The 27,800-nt window shown below is 48.4% G+C and overlaps 1 protein-coding gene across 1 annotated transcript in view; it reads right to left on the reverse strand.

The window, feature by feature from the left end:
- Abcb10 (ATP binding cassette subfamily B member 10) overlaps positions 1-27,591 on the reverse strand; it is a 43,086-nt gene extending 15,495 nt beyond the window's left edge. Inside the window, exons 1-8 of the mRNA XM_012949010.2 lie at positions 27,171-27,591; positions 19,470-19,670; positions 18,555-18,757; positions 11,999-12,133; positions 10,746-10,892; positions 8,638-8,773; positions 3,273-3,368; positions 1,998-2,207 (exon numbers count right to left, since the gene is read on the reverse strand). Of these exons, the coding sequence (XP_012804464.2) occupies positions 1,998-2,207; positions 3,273-3,368; positions 8,638-8,773; positions 10,746-10,892; positions 11,999-12,133; positions 18,555-18,757; positions 19,470-19,670; positions 27,171-27,591 (1,549 nt within the window). The remainder of the gene's footprint in view (positions 1-1,997; positions 2,208-3,272; positions 3,369-8,637; positions 8,774-10,745; positions 10,893-11,998; positions 12,134-18,554; positions 18,758-19,469; positions 19,671-27,170) is intronic.
- Between the last annotated feature and the right edge of the window lie 209 nt (positions 27,592-27,800).

Here is a 27,800-nt window from a genome sequence, read left to right on the forward strand (position 1 = left end):
CACCCTCCTGTTGCTGTGGTCCATCTTCTGTTGGCCAGGGGGTGATGTCCACCCTCTGCTCATGCCATCGTTTTCCCCTGCCATCGTGGAGCTTCCCCTCGAGGCTGTAAGCCAAATAAACCTCTTTTTCCCAGAAGCTGCTCTTGGTTGGGTGATTTCTACCAGCAATGCGAACCGGACTGCAACAGGCCCCCACGAGGTCATCCTAACCACTCCAACAGCCGTGAAAGTGGAGGGAACAAAATAGATTAGACTTACTTTTTATGAAACTAGGGGGTCTATGTATGGATTTAGATAAAACTGGCTTTACTTAGAGAAAATCAAGCCACTAGTAATTGGTTTCAGTCTATGCTTACTTGGTCTCCATGGCTAACTTCCCTTGTCCCTTCTATTGCTGGCCCCCTGATACTACTGCTCTTAGGCCTTCCCATAGGACCCTGCATTATTAATGCTCTCAGATATATAAATAGAATAAATCCTGTTAAGCTAATGGGAAGTGGTAAAGCCAGGTCAGTGTGGATATAAATATTTACTTGTTTATGTTGATACCTTTCCAGAATGGGTGGAAGCTTTCCTGATCTGAGACAGCCCTAATAGTGACTAAGAAGTTGTTAGAGGAGTATTGTGGACAAAATACACCCCCTTAGATGAAAACACCCTAGGCACTGTTCTTCATGAGTCAAGGATTTGTCTTAGTGTCATATCCAAGGGGGAAATGGAAAATGGAATGTGAAAGGAATAGGAAGATCCCTCTGTGCAATGTACCATGACCTCCCTGTATCTCTGTGTTTCTCAATATGTTTGTGATTACATAACATAGAGTGTTTCTTGTCTCAGTAGTGGCTTCCCCCACACCGTTTAACAGTAACTTTATGGTTTAACTTCCATCCTGTTTTTACTATAAACATCATGTGGCTATTTCCAATAACAGCTAACACTCTGAACAGTTTGAGGCTGCATCCTGAGATCCTGACCACTGGGATGCAGATCTGGTGCACTAGCTTTCTTCTTTTTCTTTCTTTTTTACCCAATAAAACTTTGCCTCACCAAAAATATAAATAAATAAAAATTAATATATATAGAGAGAAAATAAAATTCCTAGAGCCAGGTCTGGTAGTACAGACTTGTCATTTCAGCTACTTGGGAGATGAGATGGAAGGATTGTAAGTTCAACGCCAGAGTGGGCAATTTAGTGTGATCTTGTTTTAAAATAAAATGGGGGAGCCGGGCATGGTGCTGCATGCCTTTAATCCCAGCACTCAGGAGGTAGAGGTAGGAGGATTTCCCTGAGTTTGAGGCCACCCTGAGACTAATAGTTATTTCCAGGTTAGCCTCGGCCACAGTGAGACCCTACCTTGAAAAACAAAAGCAAACAAAAAAAAGAAGTGAAAGTGACTGGGAATGTAGTTTCACAGTGCAGTGCTTGCTTGACACGTATAAGGCCTTTGGTTCCAGCCCCAGCATATAGAAAAAAAAATTCCTGCAAGTTCAGATCAGTTGCAAGTTACCCCAGGGAGTTACTCTCTGGTCAACAAATCAACTGTTGTTAGAACAACTCATAAAGCTGGGTGTGTGGTGCCTGCTTGGGAGCCCAGTGCCAGGGAAGCCAAGGTAGGAGAATCGGTGCAAGTTTGGGGCCAGCCTGCCTGACGCAACAAACTCCAGGCCAGTCAGGCTTGACAGTGAGTCTCTGTCTCAAAACAAACCAACAAACACAACAACTAAGGAGCAGTTCGCAGGCAGAAGCATGGTGAGGTCGGGTGCCCACTTCCAGCTCCTGCCCCAGTGTGAGTGGAGAGCAAGGTCCCAATGTGCTGCTCCATGGCACACAGGCACTTCCTAACCTTAGCTGCCACGCACCACCAGGCATTTGTGGACAGTGGTGGCACGGCCATAATGCCCTCTTCCCAGCGCAGGGCAGGAGAGAAGGCACTGTGAACGTGGAGCCCAGACCATGCCCTGCGGCTCTCCTCAGTACAGTACCGTGAGCCACCTACCAGAAGCAGGGTCATACAACCGGAGTAGCAGTGAGACCACTGTTGATTTGCCAGAGCCACTGGGGCCAACCAGCGCTGTGATGGATCCAGATGGGATGGAAAGGCTGAAATCCTGAAACACCAGCACTTCTGGGCGAGCTGGATAGGCAAAGTGCACGTTCCTAAACTCCAGGGCACCTTGGAAGCTTTTCTCATCTAACACGACCCCCTCTGAAACATAAGGGAACATAGATTACTAAAGCAAAATGGAGCCCACCTCAGAACATGGCTCCCTGCCTGTCTGGGACAGGTGTTTCTTTCCCATTGCAGCTTGTCCTTGGGGTGTTCCAAGGGCAAGCCGGGGAGCAGTCTGTGTACAACACCTGCAATACACAGGGCACTGTGTGCATATGGTGCTGGGTGACCTTACGACCCTGAGGCAGAAACTGGGGCCACAGACAACAGCCTGCCCAAGCTAAGGGCTGCCTGAAGGTCTGCCCTCAGTGTAGTCTGGTTTCAACCAGATGACCTCACTCAGTGCCACTGTGCCTGAGTATCCCCTGTGCAGTTTCTTATCTTTCCCAGATAAATGTTTTGAAAAAACATGGTAATATATTATTGGGTGGAGGGGTGGCTAGATTGATCAGTGCCAATGGGGACAGAGGTCTGTCCAGCCCTGAGACCGTGGCCTGATATGGGAGATGCACTCCACTTCTTGCTGGTTTCAGGCCCTGGCTTCCATCACACTGGACAGCACTGGGCCTCCACTCATTGCGCTGCACCCACTTAGCAGCCCGCAGGCACCCCGAGTGCTGGGTGTTGCTATTCATCAGCCCTTCTCTGCGTCTCTCTGGGGTTTCCAGGTCCACAGCTGCAGGGAAGGAAGCTGACATAAGGAAGGAGGTGGTCCCTGCCATTTAGTGCCAGCATCCGGCCTCACCCACAACGTTCAAGAAGTTTAGAGCCTTTCACATGCTCTAGCCTCTCTTTCTCCCCCACCGACCCTTCACAGATGTCAGAATCACCATGATGATGGTCTGGAAAGTTGGCTGAGCTTTCCTATTCACACTCTGTCCTATTCTCACCACTGCCCTGTCCGGGGGTTAATGACTGGGTGTGAGTAGTGGGCAGTATGCTATGAGGTCACTCCCACACGTCCAGAACATGGCCTGCAGCAGCACCTGACAGCTGTCCTCCCTTCCACAGGAAACTTGGCCCTCTCCCTGCCCTGAAGCAGGGCCACATCAAAGCCAGCTTTGTTCAATCCCAGCAAGAACAGTCCAAATTCAGACCCACCATTGAAAGGCAGCTGCGGCTGTCTCTCCAGCAGCTCCCAGAGCCGCCCACCAGCTCCCAGGCCCTTCATCAGCTCCGAGTAGAATGAGCTCAGACCTGAAGACAAGAGATTATGATTAGCCAATGGGAAAGGCCACAGGTTCCTTCCATCCTGGCAATGAGGAGCTTTCGCTGTCGGCAAAGGAGCAGAGCAGCTGCCGCACAGCTACACCCCAGCCTCCTCCAGCTTCTCAGATCTCTAACAAGGGTTAATGTTTGATTGGGGTGCTACAAATATGTAGCCACACTGACGACCAGTGGACGAAAGTCACAGTACTCCAGGGAAGTCACCTCATCACACCTGCACTTGGGAGGCGGGAGAAGGTGAATTGTCTCAAGTTCGAGGCTAGCTTGAACTACATAGTGAGTTCCAGGTTAGCCTAGTCAAGAGAATAGCCCTATTTCAAAAACAAACAAACATGAACTATCAAGCTATGAAAGACATGGGAGAATTTTTTTTTTTTTTTTTTTTTTTTTGAGATAGGGTCTCACTCTAGCTCAGGCTGACCTGGAATTCACTCTGTAGTCTCAGGGTGGCCTCGAACTCACAGTAATCCTCCTACCTCTGCCCCGAGTGCTGGGATTAAAGCTGTGTGCCACCACGCCCAGCAGACATGAGAGAATTTTAAATGAATATGACTAACAGAAAGAAGCTAGGCAGAAAAGGCTGCATTCTATGATTTCAGTGACAAGACATTCTTGAAAATGCTAAAGCATGGAGACAGTAAAAAGATCCATGAAGGCTGAACAGGCACAATTCAGGGGTTTTTATATAATGGCAGATCCATGGACATTATACACCTTCTCAACCCACACAATGTACAGCACCAAGAGCGAGCCCTAATGTAAACTCTGGCCTCTGGTTGACTGTAACGAGTCAATACGGGCTTGGCAGGTGAGTAACAGAGGCTCACTCCAGTGGAGACGTTGACAGTGGGGAGGGGAGGAGGACGGACATCTCTGTAAATGCAACAGAGTTGCCGTGAATACATAACTGCCTTTTTTTTTTTTTTTTTTTTGAGGCAAGCCCAACAGACTAGCCTTTTTTTATGAGAGAGACAGAGAACTGGCATGCCAGAGCCTCCAGCCACTGTAAGTGAACTCCAGGTGCATGGGCCATCTTGTGCACATGTGTGACCTTGCACTTGTATCACCTTGTGCATTTGGCTTACGTAGGACCTGGACAGTTGAACATGGGACCTTAGGCTTTGCAGGCAGGTGCCTTAATTGCTAAGCCCTCTCTCCAGCCCCTACATTGCTTTTTTTTTTTTTTTTGGTTTTTCAAGGTAGGGTCTCACTCTGGCTCAGGCTGACCTGGAATTCACTATGTAGTCTCAGGGTGGCCTTGAACTCACAGTAATCCTCCTACCTCTGCCTCCCGAGTGCTGGGATTAAAGGCGTGCGCCACCACGCCCGGCTCCTACATTGCTTTTTAAAGGAAGTATAAAGCTGAGTGTGGTAACACACCCCCATAACCCCAGCACTCTGGCAGCTGAGGCAGGATTACTGAGATCCAGATTTCAAGGCTAGACTGGACTACATAGTGAGACTGTCTCAGGAAGAAAAAAAAAAAAGCAAGCATCAAAAGTCCAATTTGTAGGCTGAAGAGATGACTCAGCAGTTAAGGTACTTGTTTGCAAAACCTAAGGACCTGGGTTCCATTCCCCAGTACCCACATAAAGCCAGATGTACAGAGTGATGCATACACCTGGAGGTCTTGTTTGTTTTTCTTTCTTTCTTTCTTTCTTTCTTTCTTTCTTTCTTTCTTTCTTTCTTTCTTTCTTTATTTTGAGGTAGGGTCTCACTCTAGCCCAGGCTGACCTGGAATTCACTATGGAGTCTGAGGGTGGCTTTGAACTCACAGTGCTCCTCCTACCTCTGCTTCCTGAATGCTGGGATTAAAGGCATGTGCCACCATGCCCAGCTGGACCTGAAGGTCTTTTACAGAGGCTGGAGACCCTGGGGTGCCCATTCTCTCCCCCTCCCTCTCTGTCACTCTCTGCTTGCAAAAAAAATATTCAGTTGGGGGGGGGTTGAGGTAGGGTCTCGCTGTAGCCTAGGCTGACCTGGAATTCACTATGTAATCTCAGGGTGGCCTCAAACTCATGGTGTTCCTCCTACCTCTGCCTTCTGAGTGCTGGGATTAAAGGTGTGCACCACCAGGCCTGGCCAATAAACATATTTTTCAAAATCCAGTTTGGGCTGGGGAGATGGCTCAGTGGCTAAGAGCACTTGCTGCACAAGCATAAGGGTCAAGAGATAGCCCAGAGTTTGATTCCTTAGCACCATGTAAACAGCTGGGTGTGGCCATGCACCTCTGTCCTGGGAGAAGTGGAGACGAGAGAATCACAGGCTCTCAAGTCAGCTCATCTAACCAAAACAGCCCAAGAGCTCCGGGTTGAGTGAGAGACTATATAAAGGAAACACACAGATGAACAACACCCAATGTTCTTTGGCCTCCGTGCACGCGTGTGCATGTGTGTGTGTATACACCACACACATATTATACACACGTGCATGCAAGTGTAAAAAACAATCCAATTCAACCTAAGTTAAATTCCCATACATTCCTACAGGCACTGGGTGAGGGTGTGGATGGGAAGTGGGCAGTAACAATGAACGCAATGAACACTGGATCTGCCCATTTTCACTTTTCTCCCCTGGCACCAGATGACAGGTAATGAACAACGTGTGGACCAGAGCATGTGGCCACAAATGCCATTGTCAGCCTGTGCACACAGCCACAGCAGCATCTTCTGTGACCAGTGCTGGCAACTTTCGCTCATGGACCAGACCAGAGCTGTGCTTCCCAGCGTGTTTCTGAGCAAGGCACAGCTATGTGCTTGCCCCAATGGAAGGGGAGGGCATCACCAAACAGAGATGGCTTTGACATGGGAAGGGAGTGAAGAGCAAAGGGATTAGGAACAGTCATGTCAAATGTGAGAAACACCAGACTGGGAGAAGTCAGGGAAGAAGCCTGGTGGTGATCAAGAGGATATGAACAGAAAGCCACAGTCACCAGAATTGTGAGTTCAAAGCTTGCCTGGGTAGGGCTGGAGGAATGAATGGCTTAGTGGTGAAGGCATTTGCCTGCAAAGCCAAAGGACCTAGGTTTGATTCCCTAGGACCTAGCTGCACAAGGGGGCGCATGCATCTGGAGTTCTGTTTGCAGCAGCTGGAGGCCCTGGCATACCCATTTTTTCTCTCTCTCTGTCAAATAAATAAATAAAAATGAAATATTAAAACAAAAGCTTGGGACCCTGTCTCAAAATGAAACCAAGAAAGGGTCCACTGTAGTGTGCACTCAGGTAGAGCAACGATCTCACCACTCTGTGGGTTCTGGGTCCACCTGAGGTGTCCCACACACAGCCTGCTGCCTAGTGCCCTTCAGTGTCTCATGGGGCTTTTCTTCCAGGGCAGCCTACAGACTGGCAATACTATTTGAGGGACCTCTGCCAACCTCACTCCAGAAAACCTCTTCATTTGCCTGGGGCATCTGAGACAAAGCCTCTGCCATCACCAGCCAGACGTAGAACCCCATGACACCTCAAGCGTCAACCATTAACTCGGCCTCAGCTGCTTAATTGGATTTTCACAGGTAGGAAGGAAACAGAAAGCAGGAAATCACTTGACCATGCTGGCTGAAGACACATGAAAGGGACAGCAAACTCAAGCTGTGGCTCACGGCCCTTCCTTCCCTTCACCCCAGTGAAGCCAAACTCCAAGTCAGTCCTGGTGGTCAGCTGGTCAGTCAGTTGGTTTGCCTGCCTGCGTCTTTCTCTCCAGGGTCTCTCTACTCCAGGGCTCTGGTCCTCCTCATGTACCAGGCCACAGCACTTAGCTGAGAGATTTTTTCGTTGTTTGTAGAAATAGGGTCTTGTTCTAGCCCAAGCTGACCTGGAATTCACTATGTAGTCTCAGGGTGGCCTCCTCCTACCTTTGCCTCCTGAGTGCTGGGATTAAAGGTGTGTGTACCACCATGCCTGACTCTTTCCCTTCCTCCTTTCTTCCCTCCCTCACTTGCTCTCTCTCTCTCTCTCTCTCTCTCTTTTTCTCTCCTTCTCCTCTCCTTCTCTCTTTCTTTCTTTCTTTCTTGAGGTAGTCTTATTCTAGCCCAGGATGGTCTTGAACTCACAGCAATCCTCCTAGCTCTCTGGCTCCCAAGTGCTGAAATTAAAGGCCTCTGCCACCATGTCTGCCTCCCCAGCTGAGTGATTCTTGACTAAAACAAGCAACTTGGTTTTGTTTTGTGTACTTCATAATTTACCAATATATTTTTTTTAATTTTTATTAACATTTTCCATGATTATAAAATATATCCCATGGTAATTCCCTCCCTCCCCACCCCCACACTTTCCCGTTTGAAATTCCATTCTCAATCATATTACCTCCCCATTACAATCATTGTAATTACATATATACAATATTAACCTATTAAGTATCCTCCTCCCTTCCTTTCTCCACCCTTTATGTCTCCTTTTCAACTTACTGGCCTCTGCTACTAAGTATTTTCATTCTCACACAGAAGCCCAGTCATCTATAGCTAGGATCCCCATATGAGGGAGAACATGTGGCGCTTGGCTTTCTGGGCCTGGGTTACCTGACTTAGTATAATACTTTCCAGGTCCATCCATTTTTCTGCAAATTTCATAACTTCATTTTTCTTTACCTCTGAGTAGAACTCCATTGTATAAATGTACCATATCTTCATTATCCACTCATCTGTTGAGGGACATCTAGGCTGGTTCCATTTCCCAGCTATTATAAATTGAGCAGCAATAAACATAATTTACCAATATTTTTGACTGTTCATCAGTGTTGAGTATGGCTGACTTGGTAGGAAAAGAATTTTATTCCCAATCATTTGTCCACCATAAAATCCTTACCACCCAGGCTGTGGGTCCCCATCCACCCTTGCTCAGCAGCCTCCTCATGAGCAGGTGCATACCTGCTGTAACAGCAGGACAGGAAACACAGCACCCCAGCAACCCAAGCTGTCACAGCCACAAAGAACACAAATTTAGCCAGGCATGGTGGTGCATGCCTTTAATCCCAGCACCCAGGAGGCAGAAGTAGGAGGACAGCCGTGAGTTCAAGGCTACCCTGAGACTACATAGTGAATTCCAGGTCAGCCTGTATTAAAGCAATACCCTACTTTGGAAAATCAAAAATAAATAAGTAAATATTAAAAAAAGAACACAAACTTCCCAACTGAGGACCTGCTCGCCTACCTACATAACTTCATTTTTGTTTTAAAAACCCAACGGGATTAGCAGAGGAGTGGAATCTGATCTTTAACATGTAACCCCACGGTTATGTTCTATACCTCCAATGCTCAGTCCAACCCAGAAAGCATACATGAGGAAAGAGGAGAGCTCGCCCACTGTCATGTGAGTGCTGCCCATCATCAGGCCTCCCTTGTACAGGACCGACAACACGACCAGATTCCCGGAGAGCCCGGCCTGCCAGAGGAAGAAAACACAAGTCAGGGGACCGATGGCCTCTCAGGATGCAAAAGCATGACTGAGGCCTTTAGTTTCCTTTTTCACAGACTATTTTCACCAGAACTGCAAACAAGAAACTTCTGAAATAGTCGCACCTAGATGAAAGAACTGATGCTCAGTCACCCACTGGCTTCTACTTCCCCAGCTGACTTCCTCTGCCCAGGAGAGGAATAACACTGTGGCCTCCCATGCAGGAGACCAGCGGAAGTTCACTATGTCCACGCTCTGATGAGGTGAGGGCTTCTCAGCTACAGCCCTGCCTCTGGGCCCTGCTCCCACCTTCTTAAGCTGTGGGTCCCTGGTGAGGCCTTCTGTGAGCCACTGCTTCCAATCCATCAATCCTGGTGATGACTAGATTGCCTTCTTCCCAGTTTGGACATGTCTTTTAGGGGGGAAGGGGTTTCAGGCAGGGTCTCACCTGACTTGGAACTCACTCTGTAGCTGAGGCTGACCTCAAACTCATAGTGATCCTCCTACCTTAGCCTCCCAAGTGCTGAGATTAAAGGCACACGCCACATGCCTCGTTGGACATGTCTTAATTTTCTTAAGATTTTTGGAGGAGGGGGTGTTTGAGACAGTCTCATTATGTAATCCTGGCTGGCATGGACCTTACTATGTAAACCAGGCTGGCTTTGAACTTGCGCCAACTCCTCTGCCTCACCCTCCCAGATACTAGGATTATCAGTGGTTTTCTATTCCAGGGACCTCTTGGGTATGGGGTGACCACTCAGCCACAGTTCTTTCTTGAAATGGACTAAATTTATCCTGGTTATCCCTCAGAAAGCTTCCAGTGTGCTTCATCAGGAGGACTGGAAAACATGTGCAAACACAGTCCAGCTCCAAGGTCCACCGGTGGCTACCCAATGCCAATGGCTTACAAAGCTGCTAAGCCACAGGCTGGGGACCATTGTCCAACCTTATCACACACTGCTCTTTCCCTAATCACATTTACTTGTTTTCCTTTTCTTCCACAAAAAGAACTGAAACAGTAAGTCATTTTTAGGCTTAAAATAGAACATTATTTCATTTTTTAAAATTTAATTTATTAGTTTTCTTTTCAGTAAATACAGGCAGTTTGGTACCATTATTTAGGCTCATCTGTGATCTACCCCCTCCCATTAGACCCTCCTTGTTAATGAAAATGGGTCTTGCATTGTGGAGTTAGCCCCCAGTTATTGGTATGATAAATGTCTCTGCAAATCATGACTCAACATGTGACTCTGACATTCTTTCCGCCCCCTCTTCTGCAAAATTTCCCTGAGCCATGTTGGGTTCATTTTGGGTCTGCTTCAGTGCTGAGGTGTTGGGGGCCTCTGAGGCTCTGGCTCTCTGATTTGGTAGGAGTTGATTTTTCTCTGCATTGATCATTTTTGTTTTTGTTTTGTGGAGGTAGTTTCACTCTAGCCCAGGCTGACCTGGAATTCACTATGTAGTCTCAGGGTAGCCTTGAACTTATGGCGATCCTCCTACCTCTGCCTCCCAAGTGCTGGAATCAAAGGTATGTGCCACCACACCTGACTCTTATAACATTATTTTCTATTATGAAAAAAAGTATGTAAGAATCTGTGGTGGTTTGAAGGAGTTGTCCCCCATAAACTCATGTGTTTTGACTGCCCCCAGCTGATGGCCATTTGGGAGGTGAAGCTTTGCTGGAGGAGGTGTGCTGTTGGGGGCGGGCTCTGGGGTGTTTGGCCAGCTCCCTTTGCTAGAGTTCGGCTCACCCTCCTGCTGCTGTGTCCACCTGCTGTGGCAGAGGTGACGTGCAGCCTCTGCTCATGCCGTGTTTTCCCTGGCTTCCCCTCAAGACTGTGAGCCAGAATAAAGCCTTTCCTCCCATCAGCTGCTCTCGGCTGGGTGCTTTACTTTAGCATCAAGGAGGTAAATACAACAGAATCTCTCAGAGTCTCACTATCCAGGATGATCTACTTACTGCTCCAAAGAAGCCAGCCCGAGCGAAGGCCTCCTTCCGAGCCAGCTGCAGCACCTGCTCCGCTTGGCTGCCGTACTTCTCCACTTCTGTCATCTCCTTCCCGAAAGCTCGGATGGTTCTGATGTTTCCGATGCGCTCCTCAGCTAGCTGTGAGGACAGCAAACACAAGGCAGGAGGAGGAAGGTCACACTTCAATCTAGGAGCAGAACTAATACGTGATTCTTGTTCTAGGTGCTACCAAGAGCAGGCCACCTGGGAAGCAGGAGCAAGCAGAGGACACAAGTCACCCATCCTGCTGTTGAAGAACCAGGCACCTGTGTCTGCACGCGTCAGACAGACAGACCACAGTCGACAGGGGCAGCACAGAAAAGACAACAGACTCCAAAACATTAGCAGATGAACTCTGGATTATTCACAAGTTTTGGATTATCTGAAATTGTGAATACACAGGATTATTCGTGTTTTTGTCCTTTCTCATAATAATTTCACGTTTTCAATGACAAATGAGCATGATATGTGCAAGATGAAGATACAAATTATTTTTGGATCTAAGGAGATCATCCAACTTTTCTGAATTAATGAAGGATGCGGTGTCAGCCAGAAACTATTTCCAAAGCACATTGTTTTTACTTATTTTTCTGAGACAAGGTCTAGAGAAGTAGCCCAGCTGGTGTCAAATTAGTGACCCTCTGCCTAGGCCCCCAGGTTCTGAGATTATAGACATGCATTATTTATTTCACGTGTGTGTGTGTGTGTGTGTGTGTGTGTGTGTGTGTGTGCGCGCGCGCACAAGCACAGACTTGTGCTCACCAAGGCCTCTTGCTGCTGCCAACAAATACCTTTTGCATCTGTCTTACATGGGGGCCTGGGAATTGAAGTTAGGCCAGCTAGCTTTGTAAGCAAGTGCCTTTAACTGCTATGTCATTTTCCCAGCCATACACTTGTTTTTTGTCCTACCAGAAACAGCAATGGTTAACAGTAAGAAGTTGACACAAGCCAGGCGTAGTGGCTCACACCTGTAATCCTAGCATTTGGGGGGCTGAGCTAAGGGGAACTGCCATGAGTCAAAGGGCTGACTGGACTACATAGTTGAGTTCTAGACCAGCAAAGTGGATGTACTCTGGGGTCGAATGGCAGGAAAGGATGTGATGAAAGAAAGATACTTTCTGAATGGCTCAAACACCCTGGATCCTGCCCGCTGTCCTCAGCCCCTCCCTACCCCCCTGGAGAGTGCACATGTGAGACGCTGTTACCTGCGTGGCTTGCGCCAGTGAGTCCTGTGTGGATTTGGACAGTTTCCGCAGGTATCGCCCATAGATCACGGCGAGGATGGATATCGGAGGCACCACGCTCAAAACAAAGGTGGCCAGATTGGGTGAGACAAAAAACTGTCAAGAACAAAGGTCAAGAGTGTTTGTTTCCTAGAGCAGCAGTGCATCCTCCTCCCTCCCGTGTGCATGAAGAGGCTGTTTCCAGGCCATGCCTCTGACCTGGGTAGGACTAGGCACTGTAAAGTCAAGATCAGCATGGCACTGATGAGCAGCGTGGAGCTGCTGAAGATGGAAATTCTAGTATGTGAAATCACACACTGGACAGGACTGGAGGCCAGCGGAGCTTGTTCAGCTCCATGCTGGCCTGACCATAGGAATTCTGAATTCAATCCTGGACCACCTCAAGGCCCTCTATAACCAGAACCCTAACCCACCAAATGAACAGCCAGAGAAGTCACCAAAATGCCCGACATTATAGGACAGGTGACCCTGAGTTCAGGTCATGACTGCCATGAGGAGGAAGGAAGCAGCTCTTCATGGCTCAGGAACCTGGCACCAACAGACAGGGCTGGGTCAATGTGTGGAAGACCTTCTGACCACCCGGTGGCTAAGGAACAGTAGCAGCTAGAAGTTTAAATGCTATCAGTGACTCCAATCTGCCGTCAAAACCTGCTAGATGGGGAGATGTCTCAGTGGTAAAGAGCACTTTCTGCTTAAACTCAACCTCCCAGAACCCACATAAAAAGCTGGACATGGCCATACACATCTGTAACCCCAGTGAGGGTTGTAGAGACCACAGTCACTGGGGCTTGCTGATGGATAGCAGCTCTGGGTTGAAGGAGAGGTCCTATTTTCAAGGAGATATGCCAGTGAGCAGTAAGAAAACAGAGACATGCATGGAATGCACACATCTGCATACACACATGCATGCACCATACATTACATACCACACCACACACAAGTGAGCACACACACACACACAAAAAGAAATCAGCCTGGCAAATTTCATTTGCACAGAAAACAATATAATTGGTACAAAATCTCCAAAGCTGCCAAGGAAGCACTGCAGACTACAGTGTAAAGTGGCGGATGAATCAACGAGTTGCTACTCCACTTCGTCATCCTCAGGTTGTTACCGAGTGCCATGTGCAGCAAGAATGTGGAGGTGTGAGAGGTACTTGGCCCATGAGGAAAAGAGAACGACTTCAGATATAACCTGGTCTGGGGCCTCCACCAACAAGGAACAGCAGGTGCACAGGGGCCTCAAGCCTGAAGTCACTTGTTCCTTCCAGGGAACTAGCAGGCAAGTACAGGGAAGAGCCACCATGGTCCGGTGGTCCCCAGACAGGGTAAGCCTCAAGGAGCACATCAGTCCCTGACGTGCCTTCCACAGTGCATCAGCTTCTTCCCAGTTACGGTGAAATGGCCTGAGGGCCACTCTGCTCTGACTGCAGGCTGTGAGGAGTCTGGGAACCTCCCTACAAAGCATTATGCATGGCGGGAGCACTGGTCTTCCTGACAGAGGGGTGCCAAGGTGTGCACCTGAGCTGGACTGTGGGCCCTATTAGCCTCAGGGAATTTGGCTGCTCACAGTCAGGCTCAGTGGGTATAGGCACAGAGCTCAAAGCCTCTCCCTGCTTCCCCAGAGCTACAAATTTGATCCCACAGAGGCCACTTCATGAGGTCCCACTATGAACCAAATAAGAAGCCGAAGGCCTCATGTGGGGGGTGAGGGGTGTGATGAGTGATGGAGCGTCGAGGAAGTGGCTTCAGTGAGCTGATCTGAGAGCTCAGAACAGACACTCACCACGTGAGTGACACTGCACTTCTGCCTCCCAGGAAAACCCGCCTGCTCTTCAGCTCCTCCTCCAGCTCAGACCAGCTCACATCTATGCCTTCCCCAAGGTCTGCCTCTCTCTTAGCTGGAAAATGAGACGTCAGAGTAGGTCAACTCTGGAAACATGCCCTTCAGCCTCAGCCTCATGCCACAGAGAGGACAAGAGGAAGCTTTTCTACTGAGAAGGAAGTTAAAGGAGTTGCAGCTATTGGTAAACAAACTTATGGAGAACTTGATTATGACTAAATACATTTGATAGATATTTATTTAAATTTTTTTTAATTAAAAATTTTATTAACATTTTCCATGATTATAAAATATATCCCATGGTAATTCCCTCCCTACCCACCCCCACACTTTCCCATTTGAAATTCCATTCTCCATCATATTTATTTAAATTTTTTGTTTGTTATTTATTTATTTGAGAGAAAAAGAGGGAGGGAGGGAGAGAGAGGGAGGGAGGGAGAGAATGGACGCGCCAGGGCCTCCAGCCACTGCAAACGAACTCCAGACGTGTGCGCCCCCTTGTGTATCTGGCTAACATGGGTCCTAGGGAATTGAGCCTCGAACCGGGGTCCTTAGGCTTCACAGGCAAGCGCTTAACAGCTTTAGCCATTTCTCCAGCCCTGATGGATATTTATTTATTTCAGAGAGAGGGAGAGGATGAGAATGAGAATATGGGTGTGCCAGGCCATTGCAAATGCATATACTTACTACCTTGTGGGTACTGAGGAATCAAACCCAGGTCCTTAAGCTTGCAGGCAAGTGCTGGGCCATCTCTCCAACCTCCAAGTATGTTTTGATTGCAAATTTGAGAACATATAAATACAGACCAAGAGCCAGGGGTGGTGGCGCATGCCTTTAATCCTAGCACTTGGGAGGCAGAGGTAGGAGGATCACCATGAGTTCAAGGCCACCCTGAGACTACATAGTGAATTCCAGGTCAGCCTGGGCTAGAGCAAAACCCTACCTAGAAAACCAAGAAAAAGTTTTTTAAAAAATACAGATCAAGTTTTTTCAATGAAATATTTGCAATCAGGTGCTTAGAAGTGACAGAGGAGTGCTCAGCACTGAAACATCTCTATCACACCTTCCAAGGCTCAGGGTCCATTGCAGAAGAGGTGTAGGTGTAGAGAATGTAAGAGCCAAAGAAGGGCAGGACTCCTTACAATGTGCTTGTCTAGACACAAAACGGCCTGGGTATCTGTGACCTCACAGTGACAGAGAGAGAACTTTCAAAGGAAGAAGTGGGGGGAGGGAGGGAATTACCATGGGATATTGTTTACAATTATGGAAGTTGTCAATAATAAAAATAAATAAATAAAATTTTAGGGCTGGAGAAATGGCTTAGCAGTTAAGTGCTTGCCTGTGAAGCCTAAGGACCTACGATTCCCCAGGACCTACGTTAGCCAGATGCACAAGGGGGTGCACACGTCTGGAGTTCGTTTGCAGTGGCTAGAAGCCCTGGTGTGCCCATTCTGTCTGTCTGTCTGTGTCTCTCTCTCCCTCCTTCTCTCTGTCTGTCGCTCTCAAATAAATAAATAAAAAACAAAAAAATTCAAAACTAAAAAAATTAAAATAAATAAACATTTAAAAATTGCATTCAGATTGAAATGTTCTACAAGTGTAAAATAACAGATTTTGAAGTCATAATATGAAAAACATTGGGCTGGGGACTGTAGCTCAGTGGGAGGGCACTTACGTAGGAATCTTAGTACTGAAAGGACTGGGGCAGCAGGATCACAAGCTGGAGACCAAGCTGGGCTACATATTAAGAGCCAGAGCCAGACTAGCTGGGGCTCTGTATTAAAATCTGGAGGACAAAAAAAGAGAGGGAGGGAGGAAGGAAAGGACAGCCAGAGACAAGGAGCTTTATTCTTTTTTGCCTTCTCATGGACAGGACTCTTCATACTATCTCCTCTTTCCTTTTCTGAAACTAATAAAGTCTTTCTAAGCTTTAACAAAGAAAGGAAAGAAGGAAGAGAAGGATGGAGGGAAGGCGAGGTACAGGATGGGAGTCATATAGTAAAGGTAATATAAATGATCTGATACATATATATATATATTTTAAATTTTCTTTTAGGTAGGGGTTTACTCTAGCCCAGGATGGCCTAAAACTCACACTGTAGTACCAGACTGGCCTCAAATTTACAGTGATCTTCCTACCTCTGCTTCCCAAGTGCTAGAAATAAAAGCATGCACCACCAACCCAGCTTGAGATATATATTTTGCTTCTGATTTTGTCTTTGAGAAAGAGAGAGAGAAAGAATTGTTGTGTCCAGATCTCAGCCACTGAAATCGAACTCCAGACATTTGCTCCACCTAGTGGGCAGGTACGATCTTGCACTTGCATCACCTTTATGCATCTGGTTAATGTGGGATCTGGATAGTCAAACATGGGTCCTTAGACTCTGTAAGCAAGTGCCTTGACTGCTAAGCCATCTCTCCATCCCTTGAAGATAGATGGATGGATGGATGGATGGATGGATGGATGGATGGACGGACGGACACACACACACACACACACACACACACATACATACATACATACATACATAGATGGATGATAGCTTTTTTGAGGTTGGCTTTCACTCTAGCCCAGGCTGACCTGGAATTCACTATGTAATCTCAGGCTGGCCTCAAACTCATGTCAATCCTCCTACCTCTGCTTCCTATGTGCTGGGACTAAAGGTATGTGATACCATGCCCTGCCCTTGACATAATTTTTGAAATATTTTTATTTACTTATGAGAGAGAGAGAGAGAGAGAATGGGCATACCAGGGCCTCCAGCCACTGCAAACAAATTCCAGATGCATGTGTCCCCTTGTATATCAGGCTTACGTGGGTCCTGGGAAACTGAATTGGGTCCTTTGGCTTTGCAGGCAAGTGCCCTAACTGCTAAGCCATCTTTCTAGTCCCCTTGATATAATTTTTTTTAATACAGAGTCTTACAATGTATAGCATATTACCAAAACTGGCTCAGCCAGGCGTAGTGGCACACACTTTGGGGAGGCAGAGGTAGAAGGATCACCTTGAGTTCTAGCCCACCCTAAGACTACAGTGAATTCCAGGTTAGCCTGGGCTAGAGTGACACCCTAGTCAAAAAAAAGAAGGCCTCAAACTCACTATGGAACCCAAGCTGATTCTTCCTGACTCAGCACTTTACTACTAGCACTCTCTAGTGCTAGGCTTATAGATGTATGTCACTATGCCTGGCTCATCAGTAGTTATTTCTATTAACTACATGTTGAAATACTGGTTTATACTTGGTTAAACATAACACTATAATTTTTTAAATTATTTTATTTTTATTTATTTGAGAGAGAGAAAAAAAAAGGCAGAGAAAGAGAGAGAGAATGAGCATGCCAGGGCCTTTGGCTGCTGCAATCAAACTCCAGATGCATGTGCCACCTTGTGCATTTGGCTTATGTGGGTCCTGGGGATTTGAACCTGTGTTCTTTGGCTTTGCAGGCAAGTGCCTTAACCGCTAAGCCTTCTGTACTGCCCTACACTTTATTTATTTTATTTTTAAATATTTATTTTTGTTTTTTGAGGGTCTCACTCTAGCCCAGGCTGGCCTGGCATTCATTATGTACTGTCAGGCTGGCTTCAAACTCACAATGATCCTCCTACCTCAGCTTCCTGAGTGCTGGGATTAAAGGCGTGTGCCACCATGCCCAGCAGAGGTGGGGGAGGGATGAACAGGAATGAGTATGAGCATGCCAGGGGCTCTAGCCACTGCAAATGAACTCCAGATAAATGCACCACTTTGTGCATCAGGCTTTACATGTGTGCTGGGGAGTCTAACCTGAGTCCTTGGGCTTTGCAGGCAAGTGCTTTAAACGCTAAGCCATCTCTCTAGCGCGCGTGTGTGCGTGTGTGTGTGTAAATGTTTTGTTTTGCTTTGCTTTTTTGTTTTTTTTCGAGGTAGGGTCTCACTCTAGCTCAGGCTGACCTGGAATTCACTATGTAGTCTCAGGGTGGCCTTGAACTCATGGTGATCCTCCTACCTCTGCCTCCCGAGAGCTGGGATTAAAGGTGTGCATTACCATGGCCGGCAAGCCCATATATTTTTTAAGGCAGTCTCACTCTAACACAGGCTGAGCTGGGAACTCACTCTGTAGCCCCAGGCTGACCTCAAACACATGGGGATCTTCCAACCTCAGTCTCCCAAGTGCTGGGATTAAAGGTGTGAGCCACCAATCCTGGCTACATTATAAGATATAATCTTAAGTTTTCTTTTGCTTTTTGACTGTGACCTGTAGAACATTAAGATCACATTGGCAGCTTGTGTCTGACTCCATGGGCCAGCAGGACTATGTGGAACACAAACATGGCCTGGGAAGTGAGCAACAGGAGACAGGGTGAGTCACCAGACAGGCCAGACGGCCACGCCACGGCGTGAAGACCACCTTGCAGGAGCATTCTCCTCAAGCAAAGAAAGTGGGGTCTAGGCCCCTCCAACCTTCTGCTCTGTTCCCAAAAGGGATCCTCCACTTGGTAGGCTCGGCTGTCTGCACACTCATCCTCACACATCCTCAGGCCACTCTCCAGATGACACTCATTCTAGAAGGATTCTGGCCAGGCAGGAAGAGATGCTCTATGTCCCTGAAGCCTTGTACGCTTACAGACCCTTCACACTCGAGAATCGCAGCCCAGACAGCCCCGCTGGGAGGCACTGAGGGGAGAGGCTGACCTACCATCATGCCAATGCCGACTGAGGCCTGGGCCCCAGCCCTTAGCCCGTCTGAGAGGTTTTCAGTCAGTGAGCGCCCCAGGAGCGCAGTGTCCGAGGAGAGGCGGTTAATCAGTTCTCCTGTGCGGGTCTTGTCAAAGAAAGCAATCTCCTGCTTTAGGATGGAGGAGAACAGTGAGGTACGTAACCTGTTCACAATACGCTGGCCTGCAAAGCAAACACAACAGTTGCCAGTGGGTGCAGGTGCCTGCAAACCACTCAGCCTGGTGGTCAGAACCCCTCTGAGTGCTACGGCCTGAGCATGTTGGCTGGGTGAATCCTGACGTGGGGCAGACTCATGTCAGGCCCTGGTCCATTAACAACCATGCCCCAGCAACCACTGACTTCCTCTTAGTAACTGCAGACTGAGGCAACATGACCCACGTGCTATGGGGGAGTACCTTGTTCCAAGAAAGCCCAGCTGTCCCTCCTGACTGCCCTTTCTGGTATTGCACTTTGCAGTGACAGGAACTCATCACATCTTACTAGCTCAGTGGAGTGAGAGAAGGGGTCCTGTTGGTGTGGGACAGAACCATATCTCTCCTAAGGTAGGCTCAAGTTCCCATCCCAGGGGCTACACAGTGTGGAGACAGGTGTAGAAAGCAGAGTGCCAACCTGCCAGAGCTCAGGTATCAAGCCTCCTGCAGACAGACGTGGTGTCTGCCCCTGTTCATCCCTGAGTATGCAAAATCAGAGTTTAGAAGAGCACTGAGCCCAGTTCAGCCCTTCACATCATCCTGACCCAGTATCAGAATGGTCCCCACAGAATGCGATTTCAGGAGGAGGAGACTGGGGCCTGGAGCTGAGAGGCTCAAAGCTCTAACACCTCCCTGGGCCGCCTGCATCATCATTGGGGTCACCTGCTCCCACTGAGACCAACCTGAAGATTGCATGAGGTAGACACGGATGGCGTTAGCAGCGGCACCACACAGGAACACACAGGTGAGCCCTGCGCAGAGGCGGGTCAAGGATTCGCCGTAGTCCACACTGGGGTTGGTGTAGACGACGTCGATGATCTTCCCCAGGAAGAACGGGGCGGACATGGTGATGACGCTGGACACAGCCAGAAACCCAACGGCAGCTGGAAGACAGGAGCTGTACTCAAACTCGTGCCGCAGCAAAGGGCAGGCGCCAGGCACGTGGGGCCTCCAGAAGACACGCGCTGGCCTGGGTGGCTTCCTTCCCTTTTAATGGCAGACCTGATTAAAGGAAGAACCAGATGGCTCCAGGCTGAGAACAAGCAGCATGGCCAGAAAGAAGTACACATGCCCAGCTAGACAAGAGGACGTTTTGGTCCCCTCCTTGCTCACTTAAGATGCAGGCACCTGACACACTTCCTTTCCTGCAAATGTCTCCTACCTTCCCTCCTGGCATTCCAAATGTATCATTGTCTGTCTCTGATTTAAGCCATAAAAGGCTTGAGCCTGGGGGCCAAAGAGATGATTCAGAGGTTAAAGGGGCTTGCTTGCAAAGCCTGCTGGCCCAGTATGGTGGTTTGATTCAGGGGTCCCCTATAAACTTAGGTGTTCTGAATGCTTGGTTCCCAGCTGATGGAGATTTGGAAATTAACACCTCCAGGAGGGAGTGTATTGTTGGGGGTGGACTTATGGGTGTTATAGCCAGCTCCCCCTTGCTAGTGTTTGGCACACTCTCCTGTTGCTCTTGTCCACCTCAAGTTAGTGATGTCCACCCTCTACTCATGCCATAGTTTTCCCTGCCATCATGGAGCCTCCCCTCAAGTTTGTAAGCCAAAATAAACCTTTTTCTCCCCACAAGCTACCAGCAATACGAACCTGACTGCAACACCCAGGTTCAATTCCCTAGTACCCACATAAAACCAAATATAAGAGGTGTCACATACATCTGCAGTGTTTACAGTAGCAAAAGGTCCTGATGCACCTATTCTTTTTCAAATAAATTAATGAAAATATTAAAAATAGATCAAATATATGGTTTAAAAAATTTTAATGGTTGGTTTTGTTTTGCTTGTTTCTGTAACCCTACCACCCATGTTAAAATCATACAGCAAAAGCTCAGTCATATTCACTGAATGAATGAAGGGGCAAACTGAACTCTGGCAAGGGAGGCAGTGGAGCCGTTCCAGGGCAAAGCCCTTCACCTGCTAATTCACACACCTGTAAAGAACACTTCTAGGGGCTAGAGAGATGGCTTAGCAGTTAAGGCATCTGCCTGCAAAGCTTAAGGACTCAGTTTTGATTCCCCAGTACCCACATAAAGCCACAGGGTGGTGCATGAGTCTGGACTTTGCAGTGGCTAAAGGCCCTGGTGTGCCCATTTTCTCTATATATGCTTCTTTCTCTCTCAAATACATTTTTAAAATATATAATAAGAATCTGTAATGAAAAAAAAAAAAGAATCTGTAATGGTCTGAAGCAGTTGTCCCCCATAAACTCATGTGTTTTGACTGCTTGGTTCCAAGCTGATGGCCATTTGGGAGGTGAAGCCTTGCTGGAGGAGGTGTGTTGTTGGTGGCAGGCTCTGGGGTGTTTGGCCAGCTCCCTTTGCTACAGTTTGGCTCACTCTCCTGCTGCTGTTGCCACCTGCTGTGGCAGAGGTGATTTCCAGCCTCTGTTCATGCACCTGCTTTCTGCTTCTTTCTCTCTCACAGATAAATTAATTAATTAAAAATTACTAGCAAGTAGAACTGGGAGATTGCTCAGTGGTCTGAAGGTGCTTGCATGCTAAGCTTATGAGTCCAGGTTCAGTTCCCTAGCATCCACATAAAACCAGATGCAAAAGGTGGTGCATGCATCTAACATTCATTTGCAGTAGCAAGAGATTCTGGTATGCCCACACACACATGCAAATTAATACCTAAAATATGTTTGTAAAAAACCTTGGGCTGGAGAGATGGCTTAGCGGTTAAGCGCTTGCCTGTAAAGCCTAAGGACCCCGGTTCGAGGCTCGGTTCCCCAGGTCCCACGTTAGCCAGATGCACAAGGGGGCGCACGCGTCTGGAGTTTGTTTGCAGAGGCTGGAAGCCCTGGCGCGCCCATTCTCTCTCTCTCCCTCTATCTGTCTTTCTCTCTGTGTCTGTCGCTCTCAAATAAATAAATAAAAATTAAAAAAAAAAACAAAAAAAAAAACCTTGTGGTCAGGGCTGTGGAGTTGGCTTCAAGGTTAAGGGCCTGGCAAAGCTAAAGCACCCAGGTTTGATTCCCCAGGACCCATGTAAAGCCAGACGCACAAAGTAGAAGATGAATGCATGGAGTCCGTCTGCAGTGGCTGGAGGCCCTGACACACCCATTCTCTCTCTCTCTGCTTGCAAATAAATAAAAATATTTTTTTTAAAAATTTTATGAGTGGATAATGAAGATGTGGCACATTTATACAATGGAGTTCTACTCAGCGGTAAAGAAAAATGAAGTTATGAAATTTGCAGAAAAATGGATGGACCTGGAAAGTATTATACTAAGTGAGGTAACCCAGACCCAGAAAGCCAAGCGCCACATGTTCTCTCTCATATGTGGATCCTAGCTACAGATGACTGGGCTTCTGCGTGAGAATGAAAATACTTAGTAGCAGAGGCCAGTAAGTTAAAAAGGAGACATAAAGGGTAGAGAAAGGAAGAGGGGAGGATACTTAATAGGTTGATATTGTATATATGTAATTACAATGATTGTAATGGGGAGGTAATATGATGGAGAATGGAATTTCTTTTTTTTTTTTTTAAATTTTTTTTGTTTATTTTATTTATTTGAGAGTGGCAGACAGAGAAAGAGTCAGATAGATAGAGAGAGACTGGGCGCGCCAGGGCTTCCAGCCACTGCAAACGAACTCCAGATGCGTGCGCCCCCTTGTGCATCTGGCTAATGTGGGACCTGGGGAATCCAGCCTCGAACCGGGGTCCTTAGGCTTCACAGGTAAGCGCTTAACCGCTAAGCCATCTCTCCAGCCCGGAGAATGGAATTTCAAATGGGAAAGTGTGGGGGTGGGGAGGGAGGGAATTACCATGGGATATATTTTATAATCATGGAAAATGTTAATAAAAATTAAAAAAAAAAAGTAGTCAAAAATAAAAAATAAAGTATTTAAAAAAAAAATTTTAAGCTGGGTGTGGTGGCACACTTTTTACTCCCAGCACTGGGGAAGTAGAGGTAAACAGAGCACTGTGAGTTTGAGTCCAGCCTGAGACTACATAGGGACTTCCAGGTCAGCCTGTGCTAGAGTTCAGACCTTACCTTGAAAAACCAAATTAAATAAGTAAATTAATTTAAAAAACAAAAGTTGTAGGGCTGGAGAATTGGCTTAGTGATTAAGGCGCTTGCCTGCAAAGTGAAAGGACCCAGATTCAATTCCCCAGGACCCATGTAAGCCAGATATACAAGGTGGTGCATGTGTCTGGAGTTTGTAAAACAAAGCTCACTGGATCACGTGGACCTGGCCAGGTGCCACCTCCTCTCTCTGTAGACTAGAGGCCTTGTTTCAAACACCAGGCTCCCCGGGATGGGAATGGTGACAGGGCTGAGAAAGTCTCTGATTTGGGATCCATATCTCAGCCTTGAGGAACTTAAGAGGTTATCCTGCTAACTGAGGATCAGCATAAAACTCCTCCAGAAAGCTTACAGGAAGAATGCACGTCTCATGGATGCAGGCCCCTGGTTCTGCCCAAGCTCTTACACAGTAAGGAAGTCTGTTATAAAGAAGGAATTCACCTGAACGAAGCCAAACCCATCCCAGAACATCCGGTCAAGTTTACTTTCAATTAATTAAATATATCAGTTACTTTCTTGATACTGAGGCAAACCGCCTGAAGAAATCAGCTTAAGGTTCAAGAGGGCTTATTTCAGCTTCTAGCCTACCACAGCAGGGAAGGCACGGTGGCAGCCCAGGAGCTGGTCACCTTCAGCCCACAGCAAGGACACAGAGCAGAGCAGTGGATGCTGCATGCTCAGCCAGCTCTCTCCTTTTTATACAGTCCACAGTCAGGGCTGGTTCTTTTACCTCAATAGCATAATCTAGAAAAGTCCCTCACAGACATGACTGGAGGTTTGCTTCCATGGTGTTTCTAAATCCTTTCAAATTGCCAGCTCGAGATGAGCTGCATACTAGGGGAATGGAATAGGGCATCCATCCACAGTCAGGCTATGTGCCTCCCCAGGAGCAAGGCTTAGCGCTGGAAGACACCTCCAGTCCAACAGCACCTCCTTGTGACACAGCCCCTTGGAAGCATGGCTCACTGCGTGCTGAGCCCTGGCCTCCCATCTGCCAGGCTCACAGGGAGCCTGAGGGAGGGCGCTGAGTGTGCACCCTGTGGCTCCTGGGGCCAAAGTGATAAGAAGAAGACTTATCAGCACGAGAGGGCACTGGGTAATGCTGTAGGCCTGCTGATAACAAGACAGCCACAATCCTGAAGGAGCAGGCTGAAGACCCAGGGAGGAGCAGCACCCATGTGATGCCGTTCTGGGCTAGCACCCGCAGACATTGCAAACAGCAGAGCCTGTTTCCCAAGTTTCTGACACTTAACATCAAAGTCTTCTTACCACAAAGGCCTGGAAAGCAAACAGCGAAGAAGAGGGAGAAAAGGGTTATTAGTCAAACACAAAGGAAATTTTTGGAAAGGAGTTTGTTACTTTTTTTCTCTAAAACATAACAAACACTGAAGTCCTTTTCTTCAGCTTTTTTTCTTTCTTTCTTTCTTTCTTTTTTTTTGGTCTCTGTAAAGACACAGAAACACACAGCTGTGGTAGTTCATGCCTATACTCCCAGTACCTGGAAGTGAAAGGCTGAGGTAGTAAGATTGCTGTGAGTCTGAAGTCAGCCTGGGCTAACGTTAGATCCTGTCTCAAAAAACAAGACAGCTAATCCCAGCACTCGGGAGGCAGAGGTAGTAGGATTGCCGTGAGTTGGAGGCCACCCTGAGACTCCATAGTGAATTCCAGGTCAGCCTGGGCTAGAGTGAGACCCTACCTCAAAAAACCAAAAAAAAAAAAAAGTCAGGAACAGATAGATGGAACCATCCACACACCTGTATTAATCCCTCCTTACGTTTCAAGAGACATGTCAGCAACTGAGGTAGCTCTTAGTACGATGTGTTACAAATTAACAGTAACCCCTACCTGCTCTACACCAATACCAGCATTCAGACTGGCTTTACATACAGTGATTTCTGAGGAAACCATGCATGGGGCTTTAAAGAGTTTATCATCAGATTTCCTTTAAAAATGTAGCCACTAGCTCTTTAACTTTTCTTTTTTTAAAAAATCCAGTACCTAGGAGGTTGAAGCAGGAAATCTCAAGCTGGAGGCCAGCCTGGGCTACACAGCAAGGTCATGTCTCTAAAATAAAATTTAAAACAAAAAGACCACACTAGCATGCCATGCAAGGTTTTTCCCCTCAGATCACATTTTCAATGTCTGGGCAAAGACAGAAGGAAACAGCTCTGACAACGAAAGCTGGTACAGCGCGGGCCTTGTCTAAGGCAGACTCCAGTGTGCTGGCGTGGCAGGACATGTGAGGGCAGGTAGCAGGTCACAGGGAAGATGGGCAGGAGGCAGGCAGGGCAGGGCTGGCTGGGGTGGCACCAGCAAAGCCTGACTCCTAACAACCCGACATGTGAGGTTTCAGAGACAGAAACCTGGGACGGCTCCTTTGAGTCTCACACTGGGGCCTGGGTGCACCCAGCTGTCCAGGCGTGCCAGGCTCCAGCGAGGCCTCTCAGACCCTCATTTGCTGCTCCACCGACATTTTTACCTGCTCTGTGCCAGAAGCAGGCTTCAAGCCCAAGACAGGAAGATGAGGCAGACACATCTTGCCTCATGCTCATAACCCAGTGAAACCCGCGGGCTACCTCAGGGTATCTGTAAAAGCCAGGCAACGATGTAATCCCATGTAATTCCAGCACCTGGAAGGTGAAGGCAGGAGGATAAAGAGTTCAAAGTCACAGTGAGTTCGAGGCTAGCCTGGGCTACATGAGACTGGCCAAAAAATAAAATTCTTAGCCAGGCATGGTGGCGCACGCCTTTGATCCCAGGTAGGAGGATCTCCATGAGTTCAAGGCCATCCTGAGGCTACATAGTGAATTCCAGATCAGCCTGGGCTAGAGTGAGACCATACCTTGAAAAACCACAAAAAAAGTAAATAAAAATCTTTTAAGCCAGAAAAAAAAATATTTTCCCTCAAAATCGCAACCACCACCTATCTATACAGGAAGTGTTTCCTTATATCTATAGGCACCAAGAATATAACTTCTGTAGGCGGCAAGTGAGCCAGGCACCTTCCCAGCTCCATAGGAACTCTGCCTCAAGTCCCTAATCTCCCCCATGACGGCACTTTGTATGAGGGACTCAGCCAGGAACTTGAGGTCCCATCCGTTCCGAGCACAGCAGGACAACCTCACAGTCCCGCTTTCAAAACCCTCATTTCCATCTCCAGTTTTACACATGACCCTGAGATGTCCCTCCCTACTAAGCGGGAGTTCCAACAGAAGGACCCTGTGTGTGCTTGTCAGGGTAACCCCACAGAAGGAGGCACAGCGCTTTTTCATGGAAGGAAGGAAGGAAAACTTAGAAAACACTCAAGAATCTCTGGATCTGCGGGGCATCGTGGCACACCTTTACTCCTGAGGTAGGAGGATTGCAATGAATTCAAGGCCCACCTGGGCTTCAGAACGAGTTCCAGGTCAGCCTGGGTTTGAGTGAGACCCTGCTTCAAAAACAAGAAGACAGAAGATCTAGATCTTACCAGACCACTGTTCTAAAGCATTCCTCCAATGATAGGTAAAAATGGGGTATGTACTGTTTTTTAAAAAGTTTTATTTATTTGCACATGTATGTATATGCATGTGTATGTGTGTGTTCACTAGAGCCTCTTGCCTCTGCAAACACCACATGCTTGTGCCACTTTTTGTGACTGGCTTACATGGACGGCTTGCGAACCGTACATAGACTAACAGGCTTTGCAAGCAAGTACCTTTAACCACTTAGCCATCTTCCCAGCCCCGAACATTGTTATTTAGAATGTTGTTTCTCAAACCTGATCTCTTTTTTTAAAAGTTCTCTACCGATGTCAGACTGATAGTGTGCAGCCTGATTTAAAACCAAACCCTGAACCCTTTTAAAGAACAATAAAACATATTTTACCCAAAATAAATAAATAAATAAAACGTTCTCTACCGACCGACAGGATCCATGGGTGGTCCTGATCACTGCTTGCCACTTGGAGAGGTGACAGCGGGCTCAGCTCATGAGGTCCCCACTACTTGGGCTTTTACCACGTGAATACTACTGGTTGCTTAGCAATGTTTTAAAAACTGGTATAAAAGTATAATGCAAAGTAGGCATGGCTTGAGTAAACTAGTATTCCTTAAAGAGGGAAAACCCAGGTCATTCTGAGAATGTCCCAAAGCGGACACTGCATGAAGCTGGGGGGAGGGGGTGACAGACCCAAAGATTCCGGTAACATGCTTGGCCGAGCTGGGACCGGGTGCACCAGCCGGTTAGGAAGACGCATGGCCAAGCCCACCTAGCAGGTGCCGGCTGACCCGAACGCCCTCGGCGGCCCGTTGGGGCCGGGCCGACGGGTCACTCACGGGTCGCCGGCACCCCTGCCGGCCTCCTACCTGCCAGCCTCCCGCGCTCGGGGCGCACCAGACTCAGGAGCTTCCAGGCCTCCGAGCGTCCGGCCGCGGCGGGCCGCTGTCGCGAGTTGTCCCCGAAATCTCGAGTCGCCGCCGCGGGGCCGCCCCGGAGCCCGGTGCACAGGGGGTGCAGGGAGCGGGGCCGGGCCAGCGCCGGGCACCTGCGGGCGCCGCGGGACACGGCCCACCGCCACAGGGCGCGCGCGAGGCCCGGGCCGCCCAGCAGTCCCGGCCGTGCCCGCAGGAGCGCGGGGACGCGGGGGGCCGGGGTCCTCTCTCGGGCCAGCGACGCCCACGCGCGGGTGACCGGGGTCAGCTCGGGGGCCAGCCATACCGTCGAGCGCACGGGCGGGCCCCGGCGCGCCCGCAGCAGCAGCAGCGGCCAGGCAGGGGGGCCGCACATGGTGCCGCGTCCGCCCCGAACTCCTCACCCGCCCGCCCCGCGGCGAGCTTGCGAGACCCTCCCGGCCTGGCCCCGGCGCGGGGCGGGGACGCCGCTGCGCCCGCCCCATCGGGCCGGCGCCCGGGGCCGCGCCCTCTCCCGCGCACGGCCCGCCCCTGGGCGGCGCCCCGCCCGCCACCCGGAGCCCCCGGCCAGCCGCGCAAGGACCG

This window comes from Jaculus jaculus, chromosome 5 (genome assembly GCF_020740685.1).
Source record: "Jaculus jaculus isolate mJacJac1 chromosome 5, mJacJac1.mat.Y.cur, whole genome shotgun sequence".
Taxonomy (NCBI): domain Eukaryota; kingdom Metazoa; phylum Chordata; class Mammalia; order Rodentia; family Dipodidae; genus Jaculus; species Jaculus jaculus.